This window comes from Zalophus californianus, chromosome 4, assembly GCF_009762305.2.
Source record: "Zalophus californianus isolate mZalCal1 chromosome 4, mZalCal1.pri.v2, whole genome shotgun sequence".
In the NCBI taxonomy this organism is placed as follows: domain Eukaryota; kingdom Metazoa; phylum Chordata; class Mammalia; order Carnivora; family Otariidae; genus Zalophus; species Zalophus californianus.
The window spans coordinates 41,931,793-41,944,309 of NC_045598.1; the positions used below are offsets into that span (position 1 = coordinate 41,931,793).

The following is a 12,517-nucleotide window of genomic DNA, read 5'->3' on the forward strand; positions in this document are numbered from 1 at the left end:
AGAGCCCTTAGAATGACATCAACACAAATGACCTTATTTCTACCAAAAACTGTTTTTGGCCTTTTCTATTTACCTGCCACACTGCTATTCCTCTGACGGGCCAGCTTGACCTCTGGGCACTCCCTTCGTACATGTCCTGCATCTCCACATATAAAGCATCTGAGGTCTCTGGGGTCTCTAAACTCTCGAGTGTCGTGGAGGTCTCGGGGGTCAACAAGGTCTCGGGAATCTTTCTCCTCTTCATTCCCATCCTTCTCTTCTTCACTGTCTTTCTTCTTTAGTCTAAACAGTAAACTGCTGATACCAATAATGTGGGGCTAGGGACTTGTAAACTGAATGAATCAGAGAACAAACTAAACTATACAAAAGTCTCACAATAAAGGGATTAACATGCCCATTGTATCATGCACTTTTTTTAAGGCAAGGGAACTCACATTTAGAGTACACCTACTCATATGGCAGAAACTGGGTATTCCAGTAGTTTTATAATACAATATCAAATTAGAAAAAAATTTTAACATTGAATATTTTAATCTTATAACAATCCTTAGAGGTTGGTATTTATTATCTCCATTCTACAGAGGGAGAAGCTGATGCTTAGACCAAGTGTCTTCTCTAAATTTAAGTCAGTATATAGCACTGATGGAACCTAGGAGTTAGATCTGTCTGAAAAGTTCTAAGCTCTTCATATTAGGCAAGGCTTAATAACTAAAAAAAAGGATTTTCCTGGCCTATTAAAGAGACTATATAAAATACAATAAAGTTTATTTCATAAATATATTTTGAGGGGTGTGGACGATGTATATTCCTCAAGGTATATATTATATATATATATATATATATATATATATAGGTATGCCTCAATTATATTTTAATTACTGATTTGCAGGACTATGAGGTACTCAGCAAGAACCCCATGACTTGGTCATTTTTTTTCTTGGCTCCTGGCACAGTTCCCAGTAGAGTAGGTGTCAATAAATGCTTCTTCAATTAAAAAAACAAAAAAAAACTGAATGAATAAGTGAACAAATGAATGAGATACCAGTGTGCCACAAAAAAATCTCAGTCTATTAACAAAATTCCACTCCAATATACATTTTACCTAATGTCAAATTTAAAGCCTAAACCTTCTTAAACATGTATGAACAGTTATAGCTACAATTGGCCTCACATTTATTTTCCCTGTAATGTTGATATATAATCATTTGCCAACCTTCTCCTTTTAGGGCAGTCTTTCATGTAGTGGCCTATTTTTCCACACACACGACAACATCGATCATTGGGAGCCAGTTCTCCATCTGTTAATACTCGGGAATCAAAGAAGTACTCCTAGGGAGAAAATAAACCTTTACTAGGAAAAAAAACACTATGATTGTGGAATCCAACTAGAAAGAAGACCAAGATGTAAAAGTGGTTTTAAAAAAAGGAAATGGGGTGCCTGGGTGGCTCAGTCGGTTAAGCGTCTGGCTTAGGCTCAGGTCATAATCCCAGGGTCCTGGGATCGAGCCCCGCCATCAGGCCATCTGATCAGTGGGGAGCCGGCTTCTCTCTCTGCCTCTGCTGTTCCCCCTGCTTGTGCGCCCTCTGTCAAATAAATTTTAAAAATCTTAAAAAAAAAAATTATCATCACTGGGGCCCCTGGATGGCTCAGATGGTTGAGGTTCCAGCTCTTGATTTCAGCTTAGGTCATGATCTCAGGGGTCGTGGGATCCAGACTCCAGCTGGGCTCTGCACACAGCAGGCAGTCTGCTTCTCTCCTTCTCCCTCTCCCTCCACTCCTCCCCCTGCTCTTTCTCTCTCTCTCAAATAAATAAAGGGGAAAAAAAAGAACCATCATTATCAATATCAGGGGTTGCTAACAGTACTAACCACTTTACATCCACATTATTTCTTCATTCATCTGTGGCATCTTTGCATAGTAACTCAATAGATACTATTTTCATCCTCATTTATAGATGAGGAAATAGAGGCTCAGAGAGTTCGAGTCAATTGCCCATAGTAAAAAAAGCTGGTTAAGTAAGCAGGATTTAACGCTAAGTTGGTCTGACTACAAATCTCATGCTTTCTGCCTTACCAGGCTATTTCTACAAAAGAATTATTCTCTTTACAAAAGAGCTCTCTGCCAATAAAACAATCCTCTGGTTTATTTAAAATATGATTGGATTTGCATATAACATTTCAAGAACATATAACATTATATAAAGCAGGGTACAGCTAAAGAGCAGGTAGAGAACCAATACAAAGTAAATCGTTTTCCCAGGTTTTAGAAGTACCAGGATCATTTTTCCTTTATCCTACCACCTAGCATATTCTTCTAAGCTTTAGCTCAGTTTTGTTTTGCACTATCACAAAGACTAGTTTGTCCTAACAGTACCTACATCTCTGGAAGGCAAGAGAACATGTCTGCTTAGCACTCTTCAAATCTATCTAAAGTCAAAGACAAAAGTATAAGAGATACACCTACTAGGATGGCTGTCATAAAAAGAGAAAGGATGTAGGGCGCCTGAGTGGCTCAGTTGGTTAAGCGACTACCTTCTGCTCAGGTCATGATCCTGGAGTCCCTGGATCGAGTCCCGCATCAGGCTCCCTGCTCGGCGGGGAGTCTGCTTCTCCCTCTGACCCTCCCCCCTCTCATGTGCTCTCTCTTTCTCTCATTCTCTCTCAAATAAATAAAATCTTAAAAAAAAAGAGAGAGAAAGGATGTAGATGAAATGGAACAGTTTGGCAGGACCTCAGAAAGTTAAACATAAATTTGTCAAAATGAACCGGCAATTCTACTGTTAGGTATATACCCAAAAGAAATGAAAACACATCCAAAAAAAATTTGTGCACAAATATTCACAGCAGCATTACTCATAAGAATGAAAAAGTAGAAACTCAAATGTCCAACAAAGGTGATGAATGGATAAATAAAATATGATATATTCCATTTAATGGAATATTGTTCAACCATAAAAGGAATGAAGTGGTGATACATGCTACACCATGAACAAACCCTGAGAACATTAGGCCAAATGAAAGCAGCTGATCACAAAAGGCTACATATTTTATGATTCCATTATATAAAATGTCCACATAGGCAAACCTACAGAAACAAAAAACAGATCAGTGGTTTGAAGAGTGGGAGAGAGAAGGAATGCGGAACGACTGCTAATGGGCACAGGGGTTTCCTTCAGAAAGAAACAAAATGTTCTAAATTAGATTGTGGTGATGGCTGCAGAATCCTGTGAATATACTATAAACCAGTGAATGAACTGCTCACTGTATATTTGTGAATTTCATTCAATATAAGTTATAACAATAAAGCTGTATTGTTAAAAAAAGATGAAAGATGTAATTCTTCACATTTATTATTGAAGAAACCAATAGAGCTAATTAAAATCCTCATCATCATATTTTCTGCCAAGACAAAACAAAAGCCTTTGTCAACCTAGGAATCATCCTCAACTTGTTCTCCTTCACCCATCGCCTCTAATTAATCACGTTATATCCATTTTCTTCCTCAATTTCTCTTTAATCTACTTTTCTCCATTCTATCATCCCAGTTAAGGTGGCCTAGACCTGAGGGCCAGCAAACTTTTCCTGTAAAGGGCCAGAGAGTAAATATTTTAGGTTGTGACGAAATTGAAGATACTGTATAATACTTACATAATAAGAGAAAGCAAATTTACACTAAATTTTTATTGAAGAATTTCAAAATATACTAATAATTGAGTATAATTTTTTTGTAATGTAAAGGTTACTAAATAGAAGAAAGAAATTCTTTTTTTAAGATTTTATTTATTTGACAGAGAGAGCAAGAGAGCACAAGCAGGGGGAGCAGCAGAGGGAGAGGGAGAAGCAGACTGCCCTATGAGCAGGGAGCCCAATGCGGGGCTCAATCCCAGGACCCTGGGATCATGACCCCAGCCAAAGGCAGACACTTAACTGACTGACCCACCCAGGTGCCCCAAGAAGAAAGGAATTCTTTCTGGAAGAGACATTTCACTTAACTGAGGTTCAAAATTAGTGTTCCCTATCATTAAAATCAATAGAAAATGTTCATCTGTTAATGCTAATCTGCACATACATTTTATATATTTCATCTTTGAAAATGTTTTTCACAGATGAAAAATTGAAGATTCAAGGTAAAGAATTAGACCTAGAGTGCAAATGAAGGACTAGTCTCTGATAAAGAAAATGTATCTGTAGATGCAGGCAGATTTATAGATTTACAGAAAGTTGAAGGAATATCTGATACTATCTTTGTCTCATAGGGAAAATCTCTTAAGAGTGAGAAGGGCAGAAGTGAAAAGTGGGACACAAAGTGCAACAGGTATTGAATTTTGAGTACAATAAAATCTGAATTAGTTCTTATCAAATAGGATATACAGGTAAGTAAAGAAAGGTATTAAGAATGTCAGATGTTACTGAAAGTCTAATTTAGGCTGGTAAACACTATAGTTGTATTATATAAATAAACCACCTAGCTTTAGGACCATTTTTCATAGTGCTTAGCTGCCAAAGCATAGACAGATGGTAGCTAAGGTGAATTCATGTAAGGCTGAACACATAAGGGTGCAAGAGAAGGACAATGGTACCAAGGAATTTAAAGTATATGCCAGAGAGCACACCAGGAAATCTAAGTTAAATGGGAAGAAAAATGAAGACAGAAGATCGCTGACAGACGCGAGAATAAGTGTCAATATAGTAGAGGATCTAATGATGTAGAAGAATAGTTGAAGAGGGAATATGTGAGTGAGCAAAAAAGATGAATAAATAGAAAATATACTTGTCTTCATTTTCATTAGTGTAGGAATGAAACACATCTACTTTGTATGCCTACAAGCCTAGTTGGTACATAGCAGAGAAATCAGTACAAAGTAGGAATTCAGGGATGCCTAAGTGGCTCAGTCAGTTAAGCGTCTGCATTCAGCTCAGGTCATGATCCCAAGGTCCTGGGATCGAGCCCCACATTGGGCTCTCTGCTCAGTGAGGAGCCTGCTTCGCCCTCTGCCTGCTGCTCCCCCTGCTTGTGCTCGCTCTCTCTTCCTCTCTCTGACAAATAAATAAAATCTAAAAATAAACAAAAAACAAATAAAAAAACAAGGAATTCAATAAATATGTGTTGAAACAATATATTTTACCATGGAAAGTATAAGCATGAAAGACTTTAAAGGATATTTTCTACAATATCAGTTGTAACACTGATATAATAAAAACAATCTAAATGTCCATCAAAGAAGAACAGTTAAGCTAGTATAAACAAGCCATAGAATACTATATATTGACTTTTAAAAAAGAAAGAAGTAGTGAAAAATTGGTTAGCAGACTCATAGGCCCTTTCAGATAGGCCTCAAACTGATTTTTGGTCGATATTCAAGACCAAAGACTGATATCTACTAGTCGATTATATTATTATACTGAGTTATTAAGAGTTACTAAAATTTTGTATTCATAGACTAAAATTACCACATTTGCAGTTTACTAAGGATTCTAATATTCTACTAAAAAGTCTGACAACATGAAACCGGTAGGTTCCTATAGAACATATGCACATATACACATTAATAGTTGGAATTCCCACAATTTTCAGGTAAAATGTTTTATCAGTGCATCATCAGATTTGTTTTGATCTATGCTCTCTTCATTTATTTTTTAATTAGTATGTTAGTAAAATCATTGTTGGATTTTCCTTTTGTTTGACATTTGATACAACTTCTGTGTCATTTCAAATTTTACTATTATTTTCTTTCTCTCCAATATAATTATTATCACCCCCCCCCCAAGAGGCAGGACAATAAAAAATGTCAAGAATCAGTGCTACAAGGGAAAAAAGCTGTAGATTTTTCTGCTTTTCTTACCCTACATCCCAAAGAAAGAGTGTGGAAACTGTACTGAACAAGATCAAGGATATTTGTTATGCAATAGTAGAGACACAGTTTCTCTCTTGAGATTGCTTCTCTTGGAAGTTTCTTTCTCTGTGAAATTTAGACCTCCTCCCATTAGAAAGCAAGCAAAAAACAGAGCGAGACCAAGAGGAATGGGAACTACTATGCCACCCAGTTCAGGCAAAAGGAATCCTCTCAGCTCCATGCCATCACATTCAGTTACCAGGGCTACACCAAAATTAGAGCAGAAGCCTCAGCAAGTAAGAAAGTATTTCTTTGGTGTTGTCCTCTCTCTTTATATTTTCATCAAGATTTCTAGGGATGGAAGAGGGGCATGGGGCAGCACCTCAAATTCAAAATTTAAGGATACTGACTCCTGACTACCTTCATTCATTCAACAAATCCTTATTTGGTACATCCAATGTGCCATCTTAATAGGTACTGGAGATATGATGGTGAAGAGACATAATAGACCCTTGTCCTCATGGAGCTATAGTCTAATGGGGGAAGACAGAATTAAACAAATAGATACACAAAATTTAGCAAATAGATACCTCATTATGAACTATGATAAGTGCAATAAAAAAAAATATAAGGAGTGTATAATCATCTCTTTCTCCTGTTTCTAACACCAACTTGGAAATAGGATAAGGCTTCCTATACCACAAAAAAAGCAGTTCTATATGAAAAAAGATTCAGAATCCAAATTATGTAAACTTACGGCTTCTCTGCCAATGAGTGGGTAAAAGGGGGTACCAAAAAGTTTCCTTCCATTGATAAATGCCTTCATGATAAAATTGGTCACTGTTGAAAAAAGAAGAAAAAATAAAGATGCAGACCTTAATGTGTAAAAGCTTTAAAAACAGGGGATTTCTGTATTTAAAACTTACTTTTTCTAGAAACTCCAGCACCAAGGTTATGATTCAAGTCAAAAGGATCTAGAAAAGAAATATTTATTTTTTAATTAAGAATTCTGTTCACTGTAAAAAAATATACATACAAGCCATAACTAGAGAGTAGCACTATGTAACTCAAACTATTCAAGTCAGCAAATTATTCTTCTAAAATTACAGATTAAAAAAGATAGAAATTGGGGCGGAGGGAAAAAAATAATAAAAGGACAGAAACATAAAAATGAAGAGGAAAAATCTTCCAAATTCTAATGTGCTTTCAGTCTTCCCTTCAATTTCCTTGCCAAATGAAACTGTGGCTTTTTGTTTTGTTTTGTTCCCCAGTTAATGTCAGCTAATGATTACCTTCAATTGCAATGCATTTGGATGTCCACTGCTTCTCAAAAGTTGTCAACAGCTTTTTCTGCCGAATGCTAATTACATATTCCTTGAAATCAAACTCTTCAGTATAGAAGCGAAGCAGTCCCAACCAAAGCTCTCCTAATGTTTCTGTGTTCTTTCCAAGTGAAGGTAAACGTTTTTTCTTATAGGTAAGAAAAAAGAGAGAGATGTCTGTACTTACTCAAAATATGGAACACAAATATAAGTAAAATTATTAAATTATGCAAATCCTAACACATATCAGTGAGCATTCTATAACATAAAGACTATGAAAAAATTACCAGTTCTTCTGTTTTATCAAAGAAAAATGCATTCCATCCATCAACCATTCTCTGTGGAATCTGTTTTCCATCAAAGATCTGTAAAAACAATTTTATCGTTAGATTTTATGTCCTCTTATGTAAACGCCTAAGTATCCTTATATCATTTTAGAATGTACCTATAAGAGATATTGAGATACTTCTTTCCAAAAGGAACATGTCAGGATAGTATAATTTGATGCCAAGTTATTAATGAATAAAATGTATCTGGAAGATCAAAGCTGGGAAAGGATATCTTAAGAGCTTGAGACTCTCCAAATGACACATTTGATGTTATCTACTTGGCCTGTCAAAACGCATCCAGCCCAAGACTAATGAAGTAAAACTAAAGAAAAAAAAAACAAAAAAAACAATGAAAACCACATTTTCATCAATGGATCACAGATGTAGAAATACATAATACCTATTGATTTGTATACCCAAAGGAAATCAATGGAACCACTTGTTTTGGGGACAGGCTCTAGTACTTTTAATCAGTTATTTGTATGAGATGATGCCGAAAAGCCCCTGGGTATTGATTTCTTTAAAGAGAAAATTAGGTAGCTTTTCCTGACATCTTGATAAAAACTGTAAAATTTTCATGATTAATTATGAATAATAATCCACTGTCCTGAGGAAAGGGAAGGGGGAGTAATGTTACTTTACTAGAAGAAAAGTATCCCTTAAGATGAGTTCTTTAAAAAAGAAAATAGTTGCAACAGGTTCACAGTCAGCAGACCTCATTTCTAATCTTAGTCCTGCCTGGCAGTGATTCTAGACAAGAGAATTATCCTCCTAAACCCTTCACTGTTTTCCCAATGAAAATAAGAGATTAATTAGGTCAGTTGATTTTCAAATTTCATTTTTCTTTGAAGCTGTAGAATCCTTTCCTAAAATGGAACCTTCCTGAAGCTTAAAGCAGATAAAAGTAGAGGTACTTTAACAGAATCCTAAGTGGAGAAAACATACCCCATTTTTTCCATATCTCACTTCTCACACATACACTAATAAGCCCCTAGAGCTTACCAGAAAATACTTTAAAACCATCAGATAAGGTGGTCCCCATCACCCCTTCCATTTTAGATGGCACAGTGATTTACAAAATTAACATTATCTGGCCCCTCTAATATCACTCTCAGGTTTAAGTTCCTTGTAGGCAAAAACTGTAACTTGGAGCCAAAATTCCTACTTATATCAAAGCCTGCTATTTATATAGAGAGAATACATACTTAATACATGTTTGTTGAATGAATATATTTTACTCTGGAAGCATGTTTACAAAAAGATGAAGTTTCCAGAAACTTAGGCTAAGAAGTTGCCTTTTTTTTTTGGAGAGTGTGCATGCAAGCGTGCATGAAGGAGGAGGGGCAGAGGGTGAGAGGGAGAGACTCTCAAGCCGACTCCCACTGAGCATGGAACCCAATGCACTGCCGGATCTCACAACCCTAAGATCATGACCTGAGTCGAAATCAAGAGTCGGACATTTAACTGAGCCACCCAGATGCCCCAGTTGCTTTTTATATTTATATGTAACTTAAATACAGTTATCATTTATCTACCATAAACTCTGACACTTCATAAAACAAAAAAGGGAGAGCATGGCAATTAGATATTGATAAATACAACAAATCTTGCCCTGAAAAAAGAAATGAAGATACTAAAGAAACCAAAGTGTAATATTTTGCCATTATAGAATATTTTACCCTTACAGATGCTATTATAGGTAATACATGGGAATAATATAAGCTACGTCATTATACCTTGATTCTTTTTAATATAATTCTTATTTTTGATTAACAACTATGACCCAGTATGTTGGCTGATAACACAGTGAAGTGGACCCTGTGGGCCTTGGAAGGTATTTAATCACTGATTTGCCCTTTTTTTAATGAGTTCTCATATTTCACTTTCTAACTTTCCACTGTTTCAGCCCTTAGAAGGATAATTGCTATCCCCCCCTTTCTCTTACACACACAATTTCTCTTTCCATTTCTCTCTTCTCTTTCTCTCAACACCAATCATGCTCTACTTGAGTAGTGACCTCTCAGTCCTCCCTGTAAAACCTCGTGAACAATCATATTTGTACAAGGAGTGATTCTGTATGTTTTCCATATTTACTTTCACATTTAATTGTAGTATTTTAGTATCTGCTGCTATATTTAAACTACAATATTTAAATTTTTCAGTTGTGGTAAAATACACATAACAAAAATGATTATGATGGTAAATTTTACAAGTGTTCAGTTCAGTGGCATTAAGTACACTCACATTGTTGTGTACCATCATCACCATCCATCCACAGAATTTTCATTTTGCAAAAATGAAACTGACACTATTAAACAATAATTCCCTGTTCCTCCCTCTCCTAGCCCCCGAAAACCACCATTCCACTTTCCATCGCTATGAGTTTGACTACCCTATATAAGTGAAATCATATAATATTTAGCCTTTAGTGACTGGTTTACTTCACTTATCACTTAGCATACTGCCCTCAAGATTCATCCATTCAGTTGCAATTTTTAAGCTAATATAAGCTAAGAAAACATAGAAGTTCATAATATCAAGTGTAGTTAACACTCCCTAATCCTCTCTTAGTACTTTTACGTGAAAATTTATTTTTACTCATGATTTTCTAGAATACAGCAAAATCATTCTGCTTAGGAAAGCTCCTTTTGACCTAAAGAACTCTGTATTGTTAACCATGAAAAATACACTTAGCAGAGTCTTACTTATACCCAGTCGCTTCAAGTCTAGGTTCAATTACAAATGGAGTCAAAGATCAACAGCTTCATTAAACATATCCTTACCCTTAAAAGTTGATCGATGTCAATGACCAATACTTAAATGATGCCAGAGCAATGGACAATGGGGTCCCATATGATAAGCAAAAAAGGCCAGAAGCAAAAATCCATATATCATCAGTTCATATGTATCACAAAGCCCCCCACAATCAGAGCTCATTATGATGGAAAACATTCCATGGACTGTCTCTCATTTCATCAAGCACTGTTAAGCAGATAATGGGAGAGTTCTTGAAGTTGGCTACTGCAGTCCTGCCTACATTTTTCCAATAATAATATTAATACAGCTGCTAATGATAGTAGTAATAATAATAATGATAAAGCAAGCACCATTTATGAACACCTACTTTAGCACTTACTATATAATTCAAGGGCATTTGATTTCTCTGTTCCTTATATCAACACTGAAATAATACTATTATTACATTATTACTGTTGATGGAACTCAGACTAGTGGCAGTCAGGCATCTTAGTGAAGGCCACAATGTCAGAATTAGAATTCAGACCACATATCTCTAGCTCCAAAATCATGCCCCGCTCTTTCCTGAATGGCTCCTCAATCGTGGGTAGTAGAATTACCCACAAACCACCATGAAAATAAAACTCGTGTGCCACTTTAGTTTATCATAATATTCTGTCAAAGTCAGAGCAAATCATAGTAAATGGCTGCTATGATATTCCTGTGTAATAATGCATTTAAATTACCCAAATTTAAAGTCTTAACAACAGTTAGACTAATACAGAGAATGACCCTGGCCTTGTCAGGCCTCATGAATTCATGTTAAATTTTAAATATCCTACTATATACAACCTAGTTAAAAACCACATCACGCAACACAGATTCAGCAACTTAAATTTTTCTGCCAGGAAAGGATATTTGAAATTTTTGTTTCTTCTCTATTGTTAATTTAAAAGGGGGAACAAATGCTGCTATAAGTACATGGCATTCATTAGAACTTATTAAAACTTACTAAGGCCATCTGACATCCACCATATGGCTTGCTTATTCTGTGATTTTCTTCTCTGCCATGACTACTGGTTTGTGTAAAGTCAGAATATGTGATTTGCCAAATAATTCTGATGCTTCTCTCTGACCTCAAAATAATCACCTTTCTAAGATATTAGAACTGGATTCTCCCTAATGCTTGCAAATATACTTTGTGCCAGGAATAGAACTCCTTTAAACCTATTTCACAGAGTATAAATTGGCTACAAAAAGGGAACCCATGAGTCACCAAATCTGAATGAATAGAAGTATAATGTTTCTTCTAATGTACATTCTTAGGCTTAATGCAATTTAACATGACCTTACAGAAATGAGGAAGAATTTTCTTGGGTTTTCTCTTAACCAAAATTCACAAAGTTGACCAAAGTATACACAAGAATATACTAAAGTTCATTGCCAGGCAGGAGCAGAGAGAATATTATGGAGAGAAGAAACTTTATATTTGCATCTGAGAGACTATAATGTATGAGTTCATGGATGGCTATAATACTTTCATAATCACTTGCAGCATTCTAAGACTATGAAATACAAACACACTACAAAAGATATTCAATAGTTTTGTTTATCTAAAATTCCTTTGGTAGTCTATATTCTCCCATAATGAATTTTTCAAAAAGATTCATTATGTGATTATATCATTAAGGGAAGAAGAAAACTTAGGATGTCCACGCTGGAAAAATCCTTCATGACCTGATAACTGATCAAGATCTTCTGTGTTTAGATTAATGTTTTCAAAAGAAACTCCTTTACAGTTTTCTTAAACACCTACCTCTTGTAGAACTGGGATAACAGGTGGTTTTCTCTGCTGCAGAAAGTACAGCACCATAAGGATATAAGCATATGAAGATAAACTTCCCCTAGAAGCATCTCCAATGTCACATCGCTAAAGAAACATAACAATGATTGAAAATAAAACTTCAGAATCTTATTCCATGCAGAAGTACTGACTACTTTGAGATACTACTTTTTTTAACCCATCAAACTGTCAAATATCCAAAAGTTAAATAACAAACTATTATGAGGATGGGTAAACAGGCACTCTCATAACAATTACAGACGACCATATAAATTAGCATAAAATCTATGAAGAATAATTTGATAATATCAAAATTACAAAAGCACATCTCACTTAACCTAGCAATTTTAAGAATTTATCCTGCAAACACACCAAATACCAAAAAATATGTGAAATAAGAAGTTCTTTTTAATCATAGAACTGTTTTAACAGCAAAAAAAAACAGAAACTTAA

General features: G+C 35.4%; 1 protein-coding gene across 14 annotated transcripts in view; it reads right to left on the bottom strand.

Moving 5' to 3' along the window:
- The window catches only part of TUT4 (terminal uridylyl transferase 4), a 127,140-nt gene that overhangs the window by 15,311 nt on the left and 99,312 nt on the right, over window positions 1-12,517 (bottom strand). For 9 of the 14 annotated variants that reach the window (XM_027577007.2, XM_027577015.2, XM_027577090.2 and 6 more), the window contains 7 exons: window positions 12,038-12,151; window positions 7,444-7,521; window positions 7,127-7,304; window positions 6,761-6,808; window positions 6,592-6,674; window positions 1,214-1,329; window positions 74-297 (listed from right to left, as the gene is read on the bottom strand). In XM_027577007.2, coding sequence (XP_027432808.1) covers window positions 74-297; window positions 1,214-1,329; window positions 6,592-6,674; window positions 6,761-6,808; window positions 7,127-7,304; window positions 7,444-7,521; window positions 12,038-12,151 — 841 coding nt within the window. The other 5 variants (XM_027577034.2, XM_027577064.2, XM_027577025.2 and 2 more) reach the window with 3 other exon arrangements.